We start from the raw sequence: 25,194 nt of genomic DNA, 5'->3' as shown, positions 1-25,194 counted from the left end.
TTATGTATGGTAGACCCTTCCGGCACTTTGAGCCGTGCCTCATAACAATCCTCAAATTTAATCCTAACCTAATCACAGGACAATTTACAATGTACCTATCTAAGAGGCTCTTAAAAGACCCTATTGTACTGTATCCGCTTCCACCACCACCACCAGCAGTGCATTCCACACACCCACCACTTTCTGTGTGAGAAACTTACCCCTGACATCTCCTCGGTATCTATTTCCAAGCAACCTAAAACTGTGCCCCCTCGTGTTAGCCATTTCAGCCCTGGGAAAAAGCCTCTGACTATCCACACGATCAATGCCCCTCATCACCTTATACACCTCTGTCAGGTCACCTCTCATCTTCCGTCACTCCGAGGAGAAAAGCCAAGTACACTCGACCTATTCTCATAAGGTATGCCCTCCAATCCAAGCAACATCCTTGTAAATCTTCTCTGCCCTCTCTCTATAATATCCAAAATTAGTTTTGTGAAATTAGTGTTTGCTTTGCAGCGGCTGCAGCTCAATGCAGTACATAAAATTACTACAGTACTGTGCAGAAGTCTTCGGCACCCCGACTATATATTTGCCTCAGACTTTTGCACAGTACTGTATATTTGAGAAATATGACCTTTAATAGATCATAATTTAACAAAACATTGGAAAATTAACAATGCCAACATTGTGATGGATGTCTTATCAATTAACGAAATATGAATTCTATAACTTTTTGTTCTTATATTTTCAGGGTCTTAGACATTGAAAGAGAAATGACCATGTTTGCTTTTTATTACATTGGAATCGGATTCTCTGTGCTAATTTTGGGTTACTTTCAAGTAAGTTATAAGGTCAAGTTACATTTTCAACTCATAGCAACACACACAAAATGCTGCCTGACCTGCTGAGTTCCTCCATCATTTTGTGGGTGTTGTTCGGATTTCCAGCATCTGCAGACCTGTCTTTTGCTTGTGATTTTCAACTCATATTCATTTATTGAAACTTAAGACATGTTTTCACACTGCATTTAAACTGAAAGTACTTGCTGCTGTGTAATAATAGTCAGTTATCATTATGTGTTACATCATATGACGTAGTGATCGTGCTCTTTCCATGGCCATGATTGTTCTTGTCATAACTTTCTATAGAAGTGATTTGCCATTGTTTTCTTCTGGGCAGTGTCTTTACAAGATGGGTGGTTCCAGCCATTATCAATACTCTTCAGAGATTGTCCGCCTGGTGTCAGTGGCCGCATAACTAGGACTTGTGATATGCACCAGCTGCTCACCACCTACTCCCATGGTTTCATGTCATTCTGATTGGAGGGGTGGGGTGACTAAGCAGGTGCTACACCTTGCTCAAGGTGACCTGCAGGCTGGCAGAGAGAAGCAACACCTTACACCTCCTCTGGTAGAGATGTTTTTCCAACCCACCACGCTAGTCAATTATCAACAATATGTAAAATGTCTTCTGTTTAATCAGGAACATGTAACCTAGGTTAATTAAGCCAAAAGACGTGATGTTAGAAAGCTCTACCACTGGAGGGATGGAAAGAAGGTTTACCGAATTTTTTTTTCAAAGGAGAACTCAGGGGTGGGTGGGGCAGGGGGGAAGCTATGCAAGAATGAGGTGTGGCTGATGCAGGTGTGAACAAGCGACATAATGCAGCTAACTACAGACACTAACTAAGCATAAGTATTAAATGTGGAATTAGTAGTTAGTATCTCCTTTCGTATCTCTCTCTACTTACTGGAAACCCTCAGTGAAACCCCTGGAGGAGAGACGATATTGATAAAAGATTTATTGAAGCTACGGCTATAACGAGCATCAGCTATAGTGAGAAGATATCGGCAGTGAGTAGTGTGTAAGATCTTTACCATATCATCGGGAATTAGTTCTGTTAAATCATAACAAAGGATTTGGTCAGTTTTTTTTTGTGTAAGTATTGTGAATCGACTTTCTGTGGATGACCCACCGTTTCATCCAATGAACCAAGGAACAAGATGGTGAGCCTCTCAAGCTCGCAGAACCAGCACAGGAATGAAATGTTTTAAGACATGGAGGATTTAATATGGTTATGTGGCGACCCACTTTCTGGCACACACGAACCGGCTCACAAAATAGCGTGCGCAGGCAGAGGGCCGGCCCCAAAAAGGGCGCCAGGCCATCTTCACCAGCAGGGGGAAAATCCCACGCGCGGAAAGGGTCTGGGAATATGCATTCCCCACAGCAGTCCCGCCCAGGGAGGGCGGGAACGGGAAGGCTTTAAAGCAGGCCACGAAGTTTGAATAAATCTCTTTATCACAACTCCAACTCACCAACACCGTGTGGTTATTCTAGCGCTATGTGTAGCACATCGCTACATTTGGTGACCCCGACGGCCCAAACGATATTTGGGCCAGAGATGACCGACGCTGCATCTGTTCACGCAGTTTCGTTACAACTGCCAAGCTTTTGGCCGCTGACAGCCCGTCTGTGGTTGGAACAGGCAGAAGCACAATTCCACATTCGGCAGATAACCTCGGAGTCCACTCGCTACTACTACGTGCTGAGCTCACTTGACCAGGAGACAGCTGCACAAGTTGAGGAGTTTATACAGTCGCCCCCGGAGGACGGCAAATACACAGCATTCAAAGCCCTGCTCATAATGACTTTCGGACTCTCACGGCGCGAACGAGCACGCCGCTTAATGCACCTGGATGGATTGGGAGACAGGCCGTCGTCGGCATTAATGAACGAGATACTGGCCCTGGCTGAAGGACACAAACCCTGCCTCATGTTTGAGCAGGCATTCCTAGAGCAACTGCCCGAGGACATATGCCTGCTGCTGTCCGACGCAGATTTCAGCAACCCCCGGGAGGTGGCGGCCCGGGCAAATGTGCTGTGGAATGCCAAGAAGGAGAGAGGGGCGTCCGTCGCACAGATCACCAAGCCGTGTGCCCAATGACAGACCAGACCAGGCCCGGCAGCAGAGTCCAACGAACAATGGTGCTTCTACCACCAGCGGTGGGGCACAGAGGCCCGCCGCTGTAGACCACCCTGCAAATTCCCAGGAAATGCCAAGGCCCAGCCGCCGCCGATCGCTACAGCGGCTGGCCATCAGGACAGCCTCCTGTACATCTGGGACAAGCAGTCGGGATGCCGATTTTTGGTCGACACTGGAGCAGAGATCAGCGTTTTATCCCCAACGAGTTATGACACCCGCAACAGAGAACCGGGACCCACCCTGAGGGACGCAAATGGCAGCACAATACGAACCTACAGCACCCGCACGGTGCGGCTACAGTTCAGCTCCAGCCGGTTCACGTGGGACTTCACACTGGCCGCTGTAGCCCAACCACTCCCGGGGGCGGATTTTCTGCGAGCCCACAGCCTGCTGGTCGACCTGCGAGGGAAGCAATTAGTCCACGCCAAGACATTTCAAACGTTCTCACTGGGTGAAGCAAAGTTGCCAGCCCCACACCTGGACTCCATCACGCTGTCCAACGATGAATTGACCAGGGTCCTGGCGGATTTCCCATCAGTACTGACACCGCAGTTCACGGCAGCCATGCCCAGACACGGAGTACAGCACCACATCCCGACCCAGGGACCACCCCTCCACACCCGTGCTCGAAGGCTTCTCCCGGACAAGCTCCGACTGGTGAAGGAGGAGTTCAAGAAGATGGAGGAATTAGGGATCATACGACGGTCCGACAGCCCATGGGCCTCCCCCCTTCACATGGTGCCCAAGGCAACGGGGGGTCACAGCAAACCTACACGATGCAAGGATCTTTTCCAAGGTAGACCTCGTCCGGGGATACCATCAAATCCCTGTACATCCGGACAACATCCCCAAAACAGCACTCATCACCCCGTTTGGACTTTTCGAATTCCTCCGAATGCCGTTTGGTCTAAAGAATGCCGCACAGACTTTCCAGCGGCTAATGGACGCAGTGGGACGTGTCCTGGACTTTGCATTCATCTATTTGGACGACATCCTCATAGCCAGCAGTAGTCGGCAGGAGCATCTGTCCCACCTCCACCAGCTCTACTCCCGCCTGAGCGAATTCAGCCTTATAATCAATCCAGCCAAATGCCAGTTCGGACTCGACACCATCGACTTCCTGGGCCACAGGATTACTAAAGACGGGGCAACCCCGCTGCCCGCCAAGGTAGACGCGGTCCGCAACTTCCCCCGACCCAACACAATCAAAGGCCTGCAGGAATTCGTGGGTATGGTGAATTTCTACCACCGTTTCCCCCCCTCAGCAGCCCGAACCATGCGCCATTGGGTTCACTCTAATGTCGGGTAAGGGCAAGGACATTACCTGGGACGAAGAGGCAGCAGCTGCTTTCGTTAAAACCAAAGAAGTCTTGGCAAATGCCGTGATGCTAGTGCACCCAGAACGGACGTTCCTACTGCCCTCACGGTGGACGCATCCAACACAGCAGTCGGTGGAGTGCTGGAACAACTCATCGAGGGTCGCTGGCAACCCCTGGCGTCCTTCAGCAAACACCTACGATCACCCGAACTCAAATACGGTGCTTTCGACTGGGAGCTATTGGCACTATACCTGGCAGTCCGACATTTCAGGTACTTCTTAGAAGGTAGGCCCTTCACCGCATTTACAGACCACAAACCGCTTACCTTTGCATTCATGAAGGTGTCCGACCCCTGGTCGTCCCGCCAGCAGCGACATCTGTCCTACATCTCCGAGTACACGACGGACATCCGGCATGTCTCTGGAAAGAACAATGTCGTGGCGGACGCACTTTCCAGACCTACCATACGGGCCCTGTCCCAGGGGGTGGACTATGCAGCACTGGCAGAGGCACAGCAGTCAGACGCTGAGATCCCCAGTTACAGGACTGCAGTCTCCGGTTTACAGCAAGACCTCTCCGTAGGTCCAGGTGAGAGGACCCTACTATGTGACGTAGCTACCAGCCAACCCCGCCCCGTCGTCCCAGCAGCCTGGCGCCGGCGGGTTTTCGAATCCATTCACAACTTAGCGCACCCCTCCATCAGGACAACCGTCTGGCTGGTCTCCAACAGGTTCGTGTGGCATGGACTTCGTAAACAAATCAGTGAATGGGCCAAAACGTGTATGCAGTGCCAAACGGCCAAGGTTTAGCGGCACACCAAGGCTCCACCGCAGCGGTTCAAACCCACCCGCCGGAGGTTCGACCACATCCATGTGGATATCGTGGGGCCCCTGCCAGTGTCACGAGGAGCGCGGTACCTCCTAACTATGATAGACCGGTTCACCAGATGGCCAGAGGCAGTCCCACTCACCGACACCACCTCCGAATCCTGTGCCCGAGCACTGATCGCAACCTGGGTAGCACGCTTCGGGGTACCAGCCCACATTACCTCCGACAGGGGTGCCCAGTTCACCTCCAGCCTGTGGTTGGCTATGGCCAGCCTTTTAGGAACACAGCTGTACCACACAACTGCCTACCACCCACAGTCGAACGGACTAGTGGAGCGTTTCCACCGTCACCTGAAATCGGCTCTCATGGCCCGCCTGGAGGGGCCTAACTGGGTGGACGAGCTTCCCTGGGTCCTGCTCGGAATCCGCACGGCGCCCAAGGAGGATCTACACACCTCGTCGGCCGAGTTGGTGTACAGCGCGCCCCTGGTCGACCCAGGAGAATTCATACCAGCCCCAAGGGGGCAAGAGGAAGAACCCACAGCAGTCTTGGACAGACTACGGGAGAGGCTCAGTAACCTGGCCCCCATACCTACTTCACAGCACGGACAGAACCCGACCTGTGTACCCAAAGACCTGCAGAACTGTAAGTTTCTTTTTGTACGACGGGGCGGACACCGGGCACCGCTACAGCGGCCCTACGAGGGGCCGTTTAAGGTGATCAGGAACAACGGGTCCATGTTCGTGCTGGACATTGGGGGGAGAGAGAAGGTTTTCACGGTGGACCGACTCAAGCCGGCCCATGTGGACTTGGCGCAGCCGGTCCAGGCTCAGGCACCGCGGTGCAGGGGCAGACCTCCCAAACAGAGGCCGATCCAGCCTGTGGACATTGGGGGAGGTATCGCCGGTTCTGGGGGGGGTTATGTGGCGACCCACTTTCTGGCACACACGAACCGGCTCACGAAACAGCGCACGCAGGCAGGGGGCCGGCCCCAAAAAGGGCGCTAGGCCATCTTCACCAGCAGGGGGAAAATCCCGCGCGCGGAAAGGGTCTGGGAATATGCATTCCCCACAGTAGTCCCGCCCAGGGAGGGCGGGAACGGGAAAGCTTTAAAGCAGGCCACGAAGTTTGAATAAATCTCTTTATCGCAACTCTAACTCACCGACTCCGTGTGGTTATTGCAGCGCTGTGTGTAGCGCACCGCTACAGTTAGATGTATAGATTTATTATTCGAAGGATCTGAATTTGATTTTCTGGAAGAACTGATTATTTTTGCAAAGACTTTGATAAGTGACAGAATGAGATTTACTTTGTTTAAAAGTTGGAGAATTTGTCATGCAAGGAGTTAAAGCTGTGTGTGTATATGTATATAATTAGTATTTTTCTGGCATTGAATTTGAATTTGCAGACATACTGACCCGAAACTGAGACTGAGGTTAACCATAATAATTCAATTAATTAGTTTCCTAACTAACTGGGGATAAACAGAAGGACAAATGTTAGTCTGTTGACCTTTAAATATGGAATAAGATTGGATCCAATTACTTAGAGAAATTGGAATAATAAAGGTTACTCTGATGAATTTCACTGATTCTAGCTAAAAAGGAATTTGGTTTTCATTTGATATCCAAGATTTGGAACCTAAAACAGAATATTGCAATTTTGAATTGTGCTTACCCATGTAAATATTTTGTACATATTGCTAAAATTTATAAACAAACTTGCCTCCAGAAGTGTGTGTTTTCTATTCACTACCTCCTTCCAATACTTAGAACTTCTGACAGCATAGTGTAGTACTAGCACTTAGTGCAGGATTATGTAATTTGATTTTCTCATAAAAAATGTGGCGACCAGTCACATGAGATAAGACGAGCACTACACTGATGTTACAAATACTAATAGTAATTCAAATACAACTTACCTTGTGAACAACAACCTTCTAATTACTGAGACCTAAATATAACAAAAGGATTGTTGAAGGACTGTTAGATTGCTTATATTTGTTAGTTTTTTTAGACATAATGTCTACATGTTGTACTCATAAATCATGATTAGGTTGAGTTGGACATCTAGTAAATTTCCATCTCTTTTCCCACTACCATAAATTACCTTCACAAATGCAACTTTAGGCACTAGGTTTATGTGTTTGCATTCAATACACATTGAAACACTTACACCTGAAGCAGAGTGAGAAGGCCTTGTTATAATTATTCTGGGAAAAATTGAAACAAGAATCGAGTGTTGGGTAACAGTGTGCCAACTTATCCACTATATCCATAAATTCCCTTTGCTGACCTTGCAAAGCTAGAAGAGAACACTGATAATTATGAAAGTGTTTGTATAATTTTGTTTCTTCTACTTTTGCTAGATATGTTTCTGGGTCACAGCGGCTGCACGTCAGATTCAAAAGATCAGAAAAACTTACTTTCGACAGATAATGAGGATGGAGATGGGTTGGTTTGACTGTAATTCGATTGGAGAATTGAACACAAGGATGTCAGAGTAAGCATGTTATCTCCGTGAAGTTGCATCTTTCTGGGTATAAAAGCAATTCCTAGCCTAGGTTCAGTTAGGAGTCTTGCTACCTGGGGAGGGCGGCAGGCTGGCGTAGTGGTTAGCACAACGCTCTACAGTGCAGGCGACCGGGGTTCAGTTCCTGCTGTCGCCTGTAAGGAGTTTGTCTGCTCTCGAGTGGCTTTCTTCCGGGTGCTCTTGTTTCCTCCCACAGTCCAAAGACCTACCGTTTGCTAGGTTGATTTGACATTTGTGTATTGTCCTGTGGTTAGGCGAGGGTTAAACTGGGGATTGCTGTGGTGCAGCTCAAAAAGTCAGAAGGGCCTGCTCCATGCTGTATTTCAATAGATAAATAAATTCTGTTTTGTTTATCCTCTGTCGTTCCCCTTTCCTTCTTCCTAACAACTTGCCTGGCCCTTCTCCCTGGTTTGCCCTACCACAAGGGGAATGGAAAGCTTTCCATTTGTGTGGAAAGAACTGATCTTTGCAGAAGCCCAGAAGCCCAGAAGCCAAGATGATACCCTACAGCACCTGGCATCCATTCCCCCTGGAAGTTAGCAAATTTAGGAATTCTGAGAACCATCAGATGGTAGAACCATTGTACTTCCCAGCAACTAACTTGCAAGCAGGAGATGATCCTGTTGAGTAATGATGTTGGTATTGGTTTGGTTTATGATTATCACATGTACCAAGATACTGTGGAAAAAAATTTGTCTTACAGCAACACACACAAAATGCTGGAGGAACTCAGCAAGCCAGGCAGCATCTATGGAAAAGAGTACACAGTCAACGTTTCAGGCCGAGACCCTTCATCAAGACTGGAAAGGAAGGGGAGAGGTCAGAGTAACTGAGTGACCTCTCCTCTTCCTTTCCCGTCCTGAAGGAGGATCTCAGCCCAAAGCATCGGCAGTTTATTCATTTCCAGGAATGCTGCCTGACCTGCTGAGTTCCTCCAGCATTTCGTGTGTGTTGCTTTGTATTTCCAGCATCTGCAGATTTTCTTGAGTTTGCCTTATGTACTGTTTATACAGATCAAGTCATTACACAGGGCATTGAGCTAGATTAAGGTAAAACAATAACAATGCAGAGTAAAGTCTAACAGCTACTGAAAGAGTGCAAATGCAGTTAAACAATAATGTGCAAGATCAGCAGGAGGTAGACTGTGAAGGTGAGCATCTATCTTACCATACAAGAAGTCCATTCAAGAGTGGGATAGGAGCTGTATCTCGAGCCCGGTGGTATGTACTTCCAGGCTTCTGTATCTTCTGACTGATGGAAGAAGGGGGAAGAGAAGATATCTGGGGTGAGTGAGGTCTTTGATTTTGCTGGTTGCTTTGCTAAGACAGAGTCCATGGAGAGGAGGCTGGTTCTTATGATACGCTGAGCTGTGCCCACAACTGTCTGTAGTCTTCTGCGGTCACGTGTGGAGCAGTTGCCATACCAAGCCATTATGCATCCAGACAGAATGCTTTCATTACAGGCTCTGGGCCTGTATTCACCAGAATTCAGAAGAATGAGGAGTGACCTAATTGAGGCCTATCAAATGGTGAAAGGCCTTGTTAAAGTGGATGTGGAGAGGATCTTTCCTATGGTGGGAGAGTCTAAGACCAGAGGACACAGCCTCAAAAAAGAGGCACATCTTTTTAGAATGGAGATGAGGAGGAAGTTCTTTAGCCAGACAGTGGTGAATCTGTGGAATTCTTGGCCACAAGTAGCTGGGGAGGCCAAGTCTTTTTGTATATTAAAGGCAGAGAAAGCCTGCAGATGCTCGAAATCCAAGCAACACACACAAAATGCTGGAGGAGCTCAGCAGGCCAGGCAACATCTATGGAAAAAGAGTTCAGTCGACATTTCTGGTCGAGACCTTGCTGAAGGGTTTTGGCCGGAAACGTTGACTGTACTCTTTTTCATAGATGCTGCCTGGCCTGCTGAGTTCCTCCAGCATTTTCAAAGGTTCAATGTAATGTCAGAGAAATATATACAATATACATCCTGAAATGCTTTTTTCTTCGCAAACTTCCACGAAAACCGAGAAGTGCCCCAAAGAATGAACGACAGTTAAACATGAGAACCCCTAACTCCCCCCTCCCGTGCGTAAGCGGCAGCGCGCAGCAATCCCCCTCCCCCCACCGGCAAATAAAGCAAGCATCAGTACCGCCACCGGGCACTCAAGTGTAAGCAAGGCATTAGCAGACACCGACTTGCAGTTACCCCAAAGACTTGGCGTTTCATTCAGCATTCGACATACCACAGGTTCTCCCTCTCCATAATAAGGGAGAGGGAGGAATCTCCATTTTCCAGCGAGCGGGGAGACATAACAACAACTCACTGGTTTACAATGTTAAAAGTCCGTTACATCGCTTTTTTCGAGCTCTGTGCCTGAAGATCACAAGGATCTAGGGTCTTTGGGCCCACAACAGTTTTGTGTGTATTGCTATATCTGCTCCTATATCATCGGGTCTAATGGTCATTAAGGGTTCCTAGGTGTCGCTAAATACATTAATCTATGCAAGGTGAGGAGAGGGTGATCTCCAGTTTATTGGTTTCAGAATCAGATTATGTGATGCCAGACAGTGTGACACATGTCACATATGTACATGTGCGTATCAACTGCTATTTTGGAACTTTTTGGTACATGTAAGTAATACTTAAATGATGGTTGTAATGCAGTCAAATTTTGCAACCATTCTGGGTGTTTTGTTACACCCTATTTTCCTTTTGTCTTTACAATAAAGCAGTTGGTGAATCTGTTGAATTCATTGCCATAGGTGGCTGTGGAGGCCAAGTCATTGGACATATTTAAGGCAGAGGCTGACAGATTCTTGATTAGTCAGAGAACGAAGGGATACGGGGAGAAGGCAGGAGATTGAGGATGAGAGGAAAAATGGATCAGCCATGATGAAATGGTGGAGCCAGCTCGATGGGCCAAATGGTCTAATTCTGCTCCTATATCTTATCGCCTCATGGTCCATAACACACAACTATCTCTAATGTTTTCAGAGAGGAGCTCTAAATTGTCTGACTGATTATAATACACATTTGAAAGAACTTAAATACATTGTATATCACTTCATCTCTACGATATGATTTCAGTTGAATTCTCTTTACATCAAGGTTCTATCATTAAATTCTGCAAAGTATCAGTAGTTTTTGAGCATTAATTAAACTCTGCGTTCACTGTGAAATTAGCCTTGGGGGGAGAAAAAACCATTGTGGCAGCATTTTATATTCATTGTTCTCTAATCATAGAATTATGTGAATTTTTGACACAGATATTCTTCCTCTCTTACAGTGACATTAATAAAATTAATGATGCTATCGCTGATCAGGTTGGGATTTTCATTCAACGTTTTGCAACTTTTGTTAGTGGATTTCTCCTAGGGTTTGTCAGTGGTTGGAAGCTTACGCTGGTTATCATTGCTGTCAGTCCCCTGATTGGAGTTGGAGCTGCTCTCATGGCATTGGTGAGGAAACAACTGTGTGTGCAAGGATTAACGCCATACCTGTGAAGTCAGATTACAATCACACATCAGTACCCAGCTCACCAATTTTTAGCCTGGGTAGACAAGCCTCAATGAGAATGACCCAGCAAATTGAAAAGAAATGTGATGCAATTCATGTGAATCAGAGGAACCTTAGCTGAGAAAATTTACCTTCCCCACAATGCTTTACTGTGCGGCACATTACAATCTGAATAAAATACAGTGGATTCTAGCTAATTGGGCCATCCGCTAATCAGGGCAGCTGCTTATTTGGGACAACTCTTAAAGAACAAAAACTGTTTGAGAAAATAGCCGGGATTTCCTTTGTTTATTTTTGCCATTATGCAGCTTAATTGAGGCAGGAGACTGTTGCCAAACAACTTCTGATTCTGATAAGCGCCAGTCACGTGCACTTGTGTGGCCATTAGACACTCCACTGTGCTTAGGGGGGACAGTTTTTATACGGCGGCGTCAGTTGCATGTGTTTGTGTTCAAAAAGCAGTGATTTTTGCTACTGATAGTTGGTGAGAAAGACTGTTTTGCTCAGTGTGGTTTCAAACACTCAGGCTTGAAGATACCAGAAACAAACAGGAGTGAAAGTGAAACAATTTCTCTACTTCAACAAGTTAGGAAACACAAACAATTTGAAGATATCAACAATCATCTTGAAAAAAAAGATCTGGGGGATTCAATCATCGAAAGGATTGTTTGAAGAAAGTCCCTTATCTACACTGTGTTTGTGTTGATTTCATTCATTTAGTCAATCAGAAGAACTTGGCTACATACACTGGATTAATTCCTCCATCGATAACTATTAGGAACTAATACACAGTTTTATAGTAGTATTCACGCTGTTCCAATTTGTTCAGTTTTTTTAATTTAAGTACATGATTTGTTACTCATTTAAAGAGTAGTTTGTCTTTCCTACACCTTTTTAACTATTTCCATGAAACTTCAGCTAATTGGACCGGTCGTTTAACTGGGCCAAAATGTACTGATCCCAATGTTTCCCAATTAACCGGAATCCACTGTATATGACTGAAGAGAAATCAGGGACTCCAAGGTTAAAATGTCCACTATTTTTTCCCCCAGCCTTCTGAGAATTTGATGGGCTAATACATCTAGGTATGTAGGTCTTTTGGTGGCATCCAACCCTGTAAGATGGTCATTTACACTTACATGGATGCCATTTTGGTAGAACGGTATTTCATAACACAAAGGAGGTATGTTTTAGGATCAGTTAAAGGTGCCAGACCTAAAGCAAATCCCAGACCATTGAAGCTGGTGCTGGGGACCTAGATCAGGTGGGTTCTCTTTAACTTGCATAAATATACCTCATCATAACTTACGCAACAATTCCTTGTCCACCACTCTCAAACCTTGATCATGAGCTTAGCTGTCCCACCATCACCACCACCTCATTGCTTGCTTATCACTTTAGCTGCTCAATTACTCATTGTACAACCTTCCAAATTCAAAGAAATTCAGATAAATTTCTCCTCCCAATTTAAACATTTTAGCTCTTTTCTTCTGGTGAAACTGTGCCCTAACTGAAAGATCTGACAAAGGTCTTGCAAAAGCATAATTTCCTTCCCTTTATGTTTTAGCATCCTCAAAATGAAGACCCATGTTCTTGAAATAAAAATACCAAGCTTATATTCAGATCAGATATGGTACGGTAGAGCATTGGTTAGCACAATGCTCTACAGTACCAGCGACCTGGCATTAGTTCCTGCTGTTATCTGTAAGGAGGTTGTACATTCTCCCTGTGACCAGGTGGGTTTCCTCCCAGACTCCAGTTTCCTCTCACAGTCCAAAATTGGTAGGTTATCAGTCATTGTAAATTGTCATGTGATTGGGATAGGGTTAAATCGGGGGTTGCTGGGTGACGTGGCTTGAAGGGCAGGAAGAGCCTTCTCCATGCTCCATGTATTTCAATAAATAAAATGAAATATAGGTATAGCCTGTCATTAAATATGAATGCTTCTGTTTAATTTAATCGTTTCTTTCACCTGGCCATCAACACTTACTGGTTTGGTCCTTGGAAACCCCTATCTCTTCCCCAGTTTCATTCTGACATTAAATTGACAGGTCTGCATTTTCCTAGCTCCTTCATCCTTATTTTAGCAACTGGCAAAAAAAAAAGAAGCGACAAAACTAAGCATGATAGAACGGTCAACAAAAGATATTCATATGACACCCGGCAGTCCCCAGAACCAAACTGTCCAGAACAAAGCATGAATACGTGACTTATTCCCTTCATTTTTTACCACGCCCCCCCCACCCACGTGACCAGTTATCATAATGAACATAACAAACACCCAACACAGAATACAAAGCAGATAGAAAACAGATGCATGGCTCCTACAACTGTATGAAACTTGATGCCTAATGTATTTAATTATGGAGTAAAAAAAGTTTAAGAATTTCATGAAAATGGATACAGCATTATAAAGCACTTCAAAGTTACTACAGTATCTCTAAAGTTCATTAGCCATTGTTAACTGCAGGGAAAATAATTGGGGTACAAATAATGCCTAACATCATTTTAATTACAGTCTGTCTCAAAACTGACTGGTCTTGGATTGAAAGCTTATGCTAAGGCTGGTTCTGTAGCAGATGAAGTGCTTTCATCCATAAGAACAGTGGCTGCATTCAGTGGCGAGAAAAAAGAGGTGGAAAGGTCAGTTGCTATGATAAGGCTATCTATTGCCTATTAATTGAGCTATTAATTTTTAACAAAGATACAAGGTGATGATTCATGTGAGATCTAACATTTGGAAATGTGTTTTAATTGGCTACAGACCCTAAGGTATAGATTCAGATACTAAGTCATAAAAAAATTAATGACTGACAAAAGGTCTACCACTTGTTTCTGAGTTTCTGTACTGCATTGTTGGAAACCACTGTTTTTTTAATAATAATTTTTATAAGATTTGTACTTTTTACTAAAGTTGTAGTTTAATCATTTGAACTTTTTAACAAAATCATATATTTTTCACAAGTGTGTGGTGGTTCATCCCCACTCACTGGCAGAAAGTGGTATAGCAGTTAAAATAATGGTTATCATCTTCACGACGGTCCACAGATGCTGGAGATCCAAAGCAACACTCACAAAATGCTGGAGGAACTCAGCAGGTCAGGCTGCATCTCTGGAAAAGAGTAAATTGTCAATGTTTCGGGTCGAGACCCTCTTCAGGACTAATAAAAGCTCTGAAGAAGGGTCTTGGCCCAAGACCTCAACTGTTTATTCTTTTCATTGATGCTGCCTGACCTGGTGAATTTCTCCAGTGTTTTGTGTGTGTCGGCTTGTCCCCTTTCTCATTTTTCATTGACTAAGTATTAGCACATTACCCACGTAATGTAATTATATAATTATTGATTAGTTTATTTAATCTAAGGAATTTCCCTTATCTCAAATATAAAGGTGAATTTTTCAGAGGCGCCATCTTTTCTTTTATCTTCACATTATTTACTGCTCAGCCACCTCTTGGCTTCGTTTCTCAGCTCTTTATTTAGTTTGCTTAATATTTGTATGTTCGCTTGTAGTTTGAAATAAACAATCGTTACAAATTTAGACTGCTCATCATTCATGACTCCCAGAAGAACATTAAGGATCAGAAAATAAACAGAGAGCCAACAGTATGTTAGGAAATAGAAATAAATTCCATAAAATAAAATATGTGTCAATAAAATTATGATTCAGTCATTCTGAGTCCCTCAGAAATGTGCTAATAAAGATCATCACCACTTACCTACGTGACTGATGACACAATGACTCATATATTTAACAGCATAGAAATATAATGTACTGAGAAAGGTAAACCATTACCTAGTTATACTTTGTGTAATACCTATTATTACTAAATTTATATACAGATACGACAAAAACTTGGTGTTTGCTCAACGCTGGGGCATTAGGAAAGGGATCATCATGGGACTTTTCACAGGCTACGTATGGATGATAATCTTTTGTTGCTATGCTCTAGCATTCTGGTACGGATCTCAGTTGGTTATAGAACAGAATGAATATACTCCTGGTGGTCTTTTACAGGTATGATTATAGCAAACCTTTGATCATAAATGTATATTTATTTAAATGCAGGAAATTGAAAGAAACATTTTTGGACTTGAAATGTAATATTGACTATACTTCTGCCTGAATCAAATGACTAGGAGTGCAGTTAACTAGTATAGTGTATATTGTATTTCAAGTCCAAAAATTAGTTAATGAAACTTGTACAAGACCAATAAAGAGGCATTGTGTATAAATCACCCTGATTTTAGTTTTATGCAAGTGTCTACGTACTTTTATATTATTTTAATCACTTTAAAATTAGTTACTTTCTTGTTAATTTTGAGGTGGACCATGTTGTTACACTATTTAATTGACTCCATAGGAGTTTCTGATTTCAAAATCATGAATTCATTTGTGGGTTACTTTGAATTAAGGCTGCAACCTGTCACATCCAGTCTCTCAGAGCTAAAACTCAAAGTGAATTTTATTATCAAAGTACATATATGTCACCAGAAACAATCCTGAGGCTCATCTTCTTGTGGGCATACGGTGGAGTTGGCACAGTAGCGTGGTGGTTAGCACAACGCTTCACAGCACGGGCAGCCGGAGTTCCATTCCCGCAGCTGTCTGTAAGTATGTTCTCCCTTGAGAAACCACGTAGGTTTCCTCCGGGTGCTCTGTTTTCCTTCCATAGTCCAAAGACATACCGGTTGGTCGGTTAATTGGTCATTGTAAATCGTCCCGGGATTAGGCTACGATTGAATTGGGGGATTGCTGGGCAGTGTGGCATGAAGGGCCAGAAAGACCTACTTGGTACTGTTTCTCAATAAATAAATAAATAAATAAATAAGATCTATAGGATCATAGCCTTGCCAGAATCAATGAAAGGCCACCCAACTGAGAGTATTCAACCAGAGTACAGAAGACAACAAACTGTGCAAATACAAAAAGAAGAAGTAGTAATGATAGTAAATAAACATCAAGAACGTGAGATGAAGAGTCCCTGAAAGTGAGTCCATAGTCAAGTCAAGTCAAGTCACTTTTTATTGTCCTTTCAACCATAACTGCTGGTAGAGAACATAGTAAAAATGAGACAATATTTTCCAGGACCATGGTGCTACATAAAAGAATACAAAACTACACTGAACTATGTAAGAAAAAAAACACAAAAACTACACTAGACTACAGACCTATCCAGGACTGCATAAAGTGCACAAAACAGTGCAGGATCTACAATAAATAATAAACAAGACAATAGGCACAGTAGAGGGTATAGTAGGTTGGTGTCAGTCCGGGCTCTGGGTATTGAGGAGTCTGATGGCGTGGGGGAAGAAACTGTTACATAGTCTGGTCATGAGAGCCGGAATGCTTCGGTGCCTTTTGCCAGATGGCAGGAAGGAGAAGAGTTTATAAGAGGGGTGGGTGGGGTCCTTCATAATGCTGTTTGCTTTACGGATGCATTGTGTTGTGTAAATGTCTGTAATGGCGGGAGGAGAGACCCCAATGATCTTCTCAGCTAACCTCACTATCCGCTGCAGGGTCTTGCGATCCGAGACGGTGCAATTCCCGAACCAGGCAGTGATGCAGCTGCTCAGGATGCTCTCAATCCAACCTCTGTAGAATGTGGTGAGGATGGGGGGTGGGAGATGGACTTTTCTCAGCCTTCGCAGAAAGTAGAGACGCTGCTGGGCTTTCTTTGCTATGGAGCTGGTGTTGAGGGACCAGGTGAGATTCTCCGCCAGGTGAATAGGTTGATGGGGCAAGTGAAGTTAAGCGAAGATATCGCCTTTGGTTCAAGAGCCTGATATTTGAGGTGTAGTAATTGTTCCTGAACCTGGTGGAGTGAGTCCAGAGGGTCCTGTACCTTCTTCCTGATGGCAGCAGCGAGAGGAGAGTATGTTGTGGGTGGTAGGGCATGTCCTGATGATGAATGCTGCTTTCCTGTGACAGCGTTTCATGTGCAGGTGATCAGGAAGCACTGGATGCGACAGGCATTGGTTAACTTGAGAACGCAAACCAAAGTCTAAACCAGGCATCTGTTATATTGGATCCTGCTCGAAACCTAACATCAGCCAGAAAAAAATACACGCTACGCATATTCTGATCAGATTTTGTAGTTTGCCATAGGTTAACCAGCAATCCTTCCGGAAACAGATAAATAAAAGTTATTAGAAAAATGATATGTAACCTCTTTATTCTGCCATGAAGACTGTGTGCCTTGGTGGCCTGGTGAAAATATTGTAAACTGCTCCCAACCCAGGTTAACTTCCCCACGGGAATTAGCAATGGACCAGATGGGCAATAGAGCCGTCCAAATATTCTAGTGTCCTCGTTCGAGACCCAATCAACGTCTGTAGATTCCAGAGATGAACAGTGCATCACTCTTTGCAGGGTATTCGGAATTCCTCCCTGTAGAATGTGTGGGGTTTCTCTGGGTCCTCCAGCTTCCTCCCACAGTCCAAAGAGGTATCAGGTAGGTGTATTGGTCATTGTAAATTGTCCCGTGATTAGGTTGGTGGGGGTGGAGGAGAGGAGGCATGGCTTGAAGGGCCGGAACGGCCTACTCCGTGCTGTATTGATAAACTTAAATAAAAAAATACAATTAACAACTGAGCCTATTTTTTTGGCCAGGTTATGACACTATACTAATTCCCCTCTGAACGAATTTGTTAATGTGGTGTTTAGAATTCAAAAGATTTTTGAGGTCATTGTTGAGATTGATTTCCCTGTATTTTAAAAGATTGTATGCCACAACTGGATTTAAAGTGAACTCAGAATGTTTTTTCTTTGTCTCAGGTGTTCCTGGGGGTTCTGGTGGCTGCTATGAATCTTGGCCAAGCTTCACCTTGTTTGGAAGCTTTTGCATCTGGCCGTGGTGCGGCTGTGAAAATATTTGAAGCTATAGACCGGGTGAGTTAAAGAAAACAGTGAAGGCACAATCCAAGGCACAGGACTCAACAGGCAAGTGTAATGGATGTTATGCCTCTTCACTTTAGGAACCCGAGATTGACTGCATGTCAGAAGAAGGATACAAACTGTGTAAAGTGAAAGGTGATATTGAATTCCACAATGTGACGTTCAATTATCCCTCCAGGCCAGAAGTAAAGGTACACAGATTCTCATCTAAAAATGTTATTTATTTATTTAAATAGAATGTCAAAAAGATTTGCAAGAGGTTTCAGCATTATTCTGATAGTACCAGATTTAAAGAATCAATGAGATGATACAAGAAGTTGTTTGAAATGTTACAGCTTTTAGTTCCCTTCATCCTCAACACTGGTGCCCTCCTCCCCAACCTCCCCACCACTCCTGGGCTGTGTGCTGAACCCATTGCTCTACACTCTGTTCACACATGATTTCACAGCCAAACATCTGAGCAGTCGCATCGTCAAGTTCGCCAGTGACGTGACAGTGGTGGGGCTCATCACCAACAACCTACTGATTGGAAGTGGAAGAGCCCAAGGCCTGGTGCTGGGCAAGCAACCTCTTCCTTGATGTCACTGATTCCCGAACAGTTTCTTCCCTTCTCCCATCCAATTTTTGAATGGATATGGAATCCATGAACACTACCTCACTACTTTCTTTTTTTTTGCACTACTTATTTAATTTAACTATTTTATATATATATATATATTCATTCATTCATTCATTCAGGTGCCTTGCCATTCGGCGTGGGCGATCATGTCTCTCCATCCATCACGGTCCCTGACCCTCCGAATTGTAGTTGTTGCCTCCCCTGTTTCTAACCATGATGTTATTCCATCTATCATTCTCATTCTCTGTCTGCCTCTGCTTCTTTTTCCTTCCAGCTGTAACTAAATGTTCTAATGTCTCTTTTCGCATGATGTGTCCAAAGAATTTTGATTGCTGTTTTCTGATTTTTTTTAAAGTAATGTACGTTTTGTTTTCGTTCTCTGTAAAACTTCTTCGTTGATTATCCTGTCCGTATATGTTATGCATAGCATTCTTCTGAGGAACCACATCTCTGCTGCATTGATTCTTTTTCCCATTGCATTTGTGATGGTCCGTGACTCGCAGCCATACATCAATATAGGAAGAATGTAGCAGCTGACAGTTCTAAGGCGGATGTCAATCGTTATTTTCTTGTTTGTTAGGATGTTTTTCATTTCTGTAAATGCTGTTCTTGCTATTGCTATTTTTGCTTTTATGTCTGTTTTGCATTTGCCATCAGATGTTACCCATGATCCAAGGTACTTGAAGTTGTGAACTTGTTTCAGGATTTCATTTCCCAATACGATCCTACAGTTTGGGATATCACGTTTCTTTAATATTACCATTACTTCAGTTTTCTTTTTGTTTAAGGTTAGGCCAAGTCTTTCGCTCTCTCTGTTGACGGTAGATACTTATTGAATAGAATATGCAACAGTGACAAAGTACCAGAAGATCTTTTAGAGAGAGTTTTCATTACACTGCCAAAGAAACCAGGCGCAACGAAGTGTGGACAACACAGAACAATTAGTTTAATGAGCCACCTCACAAAAATTCAACTTAGAATCATCATGCTCAGAATAAGAAACAAAATTAAACCAGAGATCAGTGAAGAACAGTGTGGCTTTGTCAAAGGCAAGGGAACATCAAACGCCACTTATATTCTCAGGAATATTATCGAAAGGTCAATAGAAGTACAACAAGACCTATACTTCTGTTTCATTGACTACACAAAAGCCTTGGACACAGTGAAACACCAAGTCATCATGAAAATACTTAAAGATATTAATATGGACGGAAAAGATCTAAGAATAATCAGGAATCTCTACTGGCAACAAAGTGCAGCCATACGGATAGACAACAAAGCTGGTGAATATCAGCCAATAAAGTGAGGAGTCAGACAGGGTTGTGTTCTATCACCAGACCTGTTCTCCCTGTACAGTGAAAACATCATGAGAACCATACAAAACCTACCTGGAATAAGTATTGGAGGATACAATATCAACAACCTCCGCTATGCAGATGATACAGTACTGATAGCAAACAGTGAAGTAAATTTACAGGAACTAGTATCTACCATCAACACAGAGAGTGAAAGACTTGGCCTAACCTTAAACAAAAAGAAAACTGAAGTAATGGTAATATATATATATTGTTCTGAATATGTATATTTATATATTGTTCTGCTGCTACAAAGTCAGCAAATTTCATGACAGACAGCTTACCGGTGATACCTGATGATGATTCTGATCCTGAAACAAGACAAGTGAGATGCTTATCAACTTCAGGAGAACTCGCACCACTCACAGTCCTGACTCTTGAATCTTAGAGTTAGACAGCATGGAAACAGGCGCTTTGACCAATCTTCCACGTGGACCAAGTTGCCAAACCGAGTTTGTCCCATTTGCTGGCCTATGGCCCATAGTCCTCAAAACACTTCCTATCCATGTAACTGTCCAAATGTCTTTCTTGTACCCATCACGACCACTTCCTCCAGCAGCTTGTTCCATTTGCTCACCAACCTCTCTGTACAGAAGATTACCCCTCAGGTCCCTTTTAAATCTTTCTCCATTCCATTTAAACATACGCCCTCTAGTTTTGAACTCCCCTACCCTGGGGAGAAGATTTCAGCTACTCACTCAATCAACAATACCGTGCAAACGAACGCCTTTGGAATATATGTGTGTATATATCACGCTAGAGTGCCTAAGACTTTTGCACAATACTGTATTTGTCGATGTGGAGCAGAGAGTGAGCTTGTAAATCTGGCGTGTACAAAGGACGTTGGGAGTGATGAGGGTGGAGCGCCTTGGGATGGATCTGGTACTGGTGGCAGAAATGGGTGCTGGGGCGAGTGCAGACACACCCAGCACTGAGACACCAGGCAAAGTCATTGGATTCCATACAATTGGTTTATTGATCATTACAGAATGTCCGTCTGGTGCTTCCTGCTCCCTCCCCTCTCCCTTCCCTTTTTCCCAACCATGATTCCCCTCTCCCTGCCCCCTACCCACTCTCAGTCCATAACAGAGACCCATATCAGAATCAGGTTTATCATCACTCACATATGCCATGATTTTTTTTTGCAGCAGTAAAATTACTACAGTACTGTGCAAATGTCCTAGGCATCCTAGCTATGTATATGTGCCTAAGACTTTTGCACAGTATTGTATGCCTCCCCGCCCCCCCCCACATGATTTTGTGTCTTGTAAAAATACCTTTCCCTTTCTTCGGTTCCGCTGAATCTGATCCCAGGATGAGGCTTTCCTATCCAGGGCGTCGGAGATGTTCTCCTCCTTCAAAAAACAGGACTTCCCTTCCTCCAGCATTGCTGGTGCCCTCACCCACATCTCACACATTTCCTGGATATCCGTGCTCACCCCATCTTCCCACTGCCTTAACAGTTACAGAGTTCCTCTTGTCCTTACCTGCCATCCCAATGAGCCTCCATATCTAGCACATCAGCCTCCACAACTTCTGCCATCTCCAACGGGATCCTAGCACCAAACACATCCTACCTCACCCTTCCCAACTCTCCACTTTCGACAGGGATCACTCCTTCTGTGAATCCCTTGTCCCTTTGTCCCTCCCCACTAATCTCCCTCCTGGCATTCATCTCTGTAAGCAGCCTAAGTGCTACACCTGCCCGTTCACCTCCCCCCTCACCTCCTTTCAGGGCCCCAAACAGACCTTCCAGGAGAAGTAACACTTCTGGTGGGGTCAGCTATTGTTTCCTGTGCTCCTGATGTGGTCTCCTCTACAATGGCATCACAAACTGGAGTCTGCTTCGTCGAGCACCTCCACTCCATCTGTCAAAAAGTGGAACTAACCGGCAGCCAAATATTCTGATTCCCATTTCCATTCCAGCATGTCGGTCCATGGCCTCCTCTTGTGCCGCAATGAGGCCATCCTCAGGATGGAGGAGCAACACTTTATGTTCCGTCTGGGTAGCCTTCAACCTGATGGAATGAGTATCGATTTCTCCTTCCAGTAAAAAAAAATCTCCCCTCCCTCCCCTCTTCTATTCGCCACTCTGGTCTTCTCACCTGCCTATCACTTACCGTGGCATACCCTCCTACTTCCCTCTCTCCTATGGTCCACTCTCCTCTCCTAACAGATAGCTTCCTCTTCAGCCCTTTACCTTTCCTATCCACCTGGCTTCACCTGTCAACTTCTAGCTAGCCTCTTTCCACTCTCCCCACCTTTTTATTCTGGCATCTTTCCCTCTCCTTCTCAGTCCTGAAGAAAGGTCTCAGCCCAAAATGTTGACTGTTTGTTCATTTCCATAGATGCTGCCTGACCAGCTGAGTTCCTCCAGCATTTTGTGTGTGTTATTTTCTCTTGGGCATCATTGTTCATTACATGCAGAGGAGTGGCCTATGAAGATGAGTAGAATAAGCCAATGACTTTGAACTTTAAATGACCTTCATGCACTCTCCATTGCCATTGTCACCATAAGAGTGGACACTGCCTCCTTCATTTGTTAAAAGAATGGATCCTTTCAAAATACCTCAAGAAATCTCTGCTGTCCCAGGTGGTCTAATGAAGACTGCATCCACTACAAGGCTGCATTCTTTGTATTGATTTTCAGAAAAAAATCCATTCACTGCTATCTTAATACAAAGGTATTGGTAATGGTTATTCAATCAAGTTCAAAGTTCAAAATAAATTAGTTATCAAAGTACATATATGTCACCATATACCCTAACATTCCTTTTCTTGAGGGCATTCACAGTAAATATAAGAAACACAACAGAATCAATGAGAGACCGCACCCAACAGGACAGATAAACAACCAACGTGCAAAAGACAATAAACTGATCAAGTACAAAAATAAATAATAATAATAATAAATAAGCAATAAATATCGAGAACATGAGATGAGGAGTCCTTGAAAGAGAGCCTATCAATTGTGGGAACAGGTTAGTGACGAGGATGCTGAAGTTTACCCTTCTGATCCAAGAGTCTGATGGTTGAGGAGTAATAACTACTCCTCAGCCTGGTGGTGTGAGTCCTGAGGCTCCTGTACCTTCTTCCTAATGGCAGCAGCGAGAAGAGAGCATGTCCTGGGTGGTGGGGGCTGCTAATGATGGGCGTTGTTTTTCTGCTATAGCACTCTGTGTAGATGTGCTTAATGGTGGGGAGGGCTTTACCTGTGATCTATGTTTGTAGGATTTAATATTCAAGGGCATTGATATTTCCATACCAGACTGTGATGCAGCCAGTCAATATACTCTCCACCACATTGCTACAGAAGTTTATCAATGTTTTAAATGAAATGCCAAATCTTCGCAAACCGCTAAGAAAGTAGAAGTGTTGCTGGGCCTTCTTCAAAATTGCACTTATGTGCTGGACCCAGGAGAGATCGCCTGAAACGATAACACTGAGGAATTTAAAGTTGCTGACCCTCTCTGCCTCTTATGCTCCAATGAGGACCTCTGGTTTTCCCCTCCTGAAGTCAATAGTCATCTCCTTGGTCTTGCTGACTTTGAGTGAAAGGTTGGTGCTGTGACACCACCCTGCCAGATTTTCAATCGCCCCCCCTTTGTGCTGATTCGTCACCACCTTTGATTTGGCCAAAGACAGCGGTATCATCAGCAAACTCACATATGGCATCCTACGAGCCTGTTCTTGTACTCCAGTGGTAGGTGGTGTTGGAACTCTATTTTTCTGTCTTAGTTTCATCATTTGTTTATTGAGATTCAGCACAGAATAGGTTCTTCTGGCCCAGCAACCCCCGATTTAACCCTAGCCCAATCATGGTTCTCGATATTCATTGCTTATTTATTATTATTATTTATTTTTGTACTTGCACAATTTGTTGTCTTTTGCACGTTACAATGACCAGTCAACCTATCAACTGGTACATCTTTGGACTGTGGGAAGAAACTGGAGCACCCGGAAGAAAACATGGGGAGAAGGTACAGACGCCTTACAGATGACATCGGAATTGAACTCTGAACTCCAACGCCCTGAGCTTTCAAAGCATCACGCTGACTGCTATGCCACCATGGGACCCAGCTATGATGAACCATAACTTTACCATAAAACCCGGAGAAGTGTGAGGTGGTACATTTTGGAAGGACAAACTCCAAGGCAGAGTACAAAGTAAATGGCAGGATACTTAGTAGGGTGGAGGAGCAGAGGGATCTGGGGGTACATGTCCATAGATCCCTGAAAGTTACCTCACAGGTAGATAGGGTAGTTAAGAAAGGTTATGGGGTGTTAGCTTTCATAAGTCGAGGGATAGAGTTTAAGAGTCGCGGGGTAATGATGCAGCTCTATAAAACTCTGGTTAGGCCACATTTGGAGTACTGTGTCCAGTTCTGGTCGCCTCACTATAGGAAGGATGTGGAAGCATTGGAAAGGGTACAGAGGAGACTCACCAGAATGCTGCCTGGTTTAGAGAGTATGCATTATGATCAGAGATTAAGGGAGCTAGGGCTTTACTCTTTGGAGAGAAGGAGGATGAGAGGAGACATGATAGAGGTGTACAAGATAATAAGAGGAATAGATAGAGTGGATAGCCAGCGCCTCTTCCCCAGGGCACCACTGCTCAATACAAGAGGACATGGCTTTAAGGTAAGGGGTGGGAAGTTCAAGGAGAATATTAGAGGAAGGTTTTTTACTCAGAGAGTGGTTGGTGCGTGGAATGCACTGCCTGAGTCAGTGGTGGAGGCAGATACACTAGTGAAGTTTAAGAGACTGCTAGACAGGTATATGGAGGAATTTAAGGTGGGGGGTTATAGGGAGGTACGGTTTAAAGGTCGGCACAACATTGTGGGCTGAAGGGCCTGTACTGTGCTGTACTGTTCTATGTTTTATATTTTTGATATTATCTCAGTAGTTCTGCATATTGATTTACAACCACATCCTATTACTGCAATTTTTGGACTACCAGTGATAGACTCTAGTCATTTATCCTCGTCAGCTTGTCGTCTAATTGCATTTGTTACATTAGTAGCTAGAAGATCCATTTTACTTAAATGGAAAGATTCCAATCCCCCTACTACATTTCAATGGTTTTCCCAAACGACAGCATGCCTAAACTTGGAAAAAATTAATAGCGGTACTATGGATCCTTCGGTTAAATTTGAAGAGACTTGGAGGCCATTT

At 44.2% G+C, this 25,194-nt stretch overlaps 1 protein-coding gene across 3 annotated transcripts in view; it reads left to right on the top strand.

Annotated features, from left to right (window-relative positions):
- abcb11a (ATP-binding cassette, sub-family B (MDR/TAP), member 11a) overlaps positions 1–25,194 on the top strand; it is a 113,089-nt gene that overhangs the window by 41,695 nt on the left and 46,200 nt on the right. For all 3 annotated transcript variants that reach the window (XM_063052376.1, XM_063052374.1, XM_063052375.1), the window contains exons 7-13: positions 734–821; positions 7,484–7,617; positions 10,922–11,093; positions 13,670–13,794; positions 14,991–15,165; positions 17,926–18,039; positions 18,126–18,236. In XM_063052376.1, the coding sequence (XP_062908446.1) occupies positions 734–821; positions 7,484–7,617; positions 10,922–11,093; positions 13,670–13,794; positions 14,991–15,165; positions 17,926–18,039; positions 18,126–18,236 (919 nt within the window). The remainder of the gene's footprint in view (positions 1–733; positions 822–7,483; positions 7,618–10,921; positions 11,094–13,669; positions 13,795–14,990; positions 15,166–17,925; positions 18,040–18,125; positions 18,237–25,194) is intronic.

Source organism: Mobula hypostoma, chromosome 6 (genome assembly GCF_963921235.1).
Source record: "Mobula hypostoma chromosome 6, sMobHyp1.1, whole genome shotgun sequence".
In the NCBI taxonomy this organism is placed as follows: domain Eukaryota; kingdom Metazoa; phylum Chordata; class Chondrichthyes; order Myliobatiformes; family Myliobatidae; genus Mobula; species Mobula hypostoma.
Note: the sequence above shows the minus strand (reverse complement) of the source record. Positions and strands in the feature narration are given on the sequence as shown.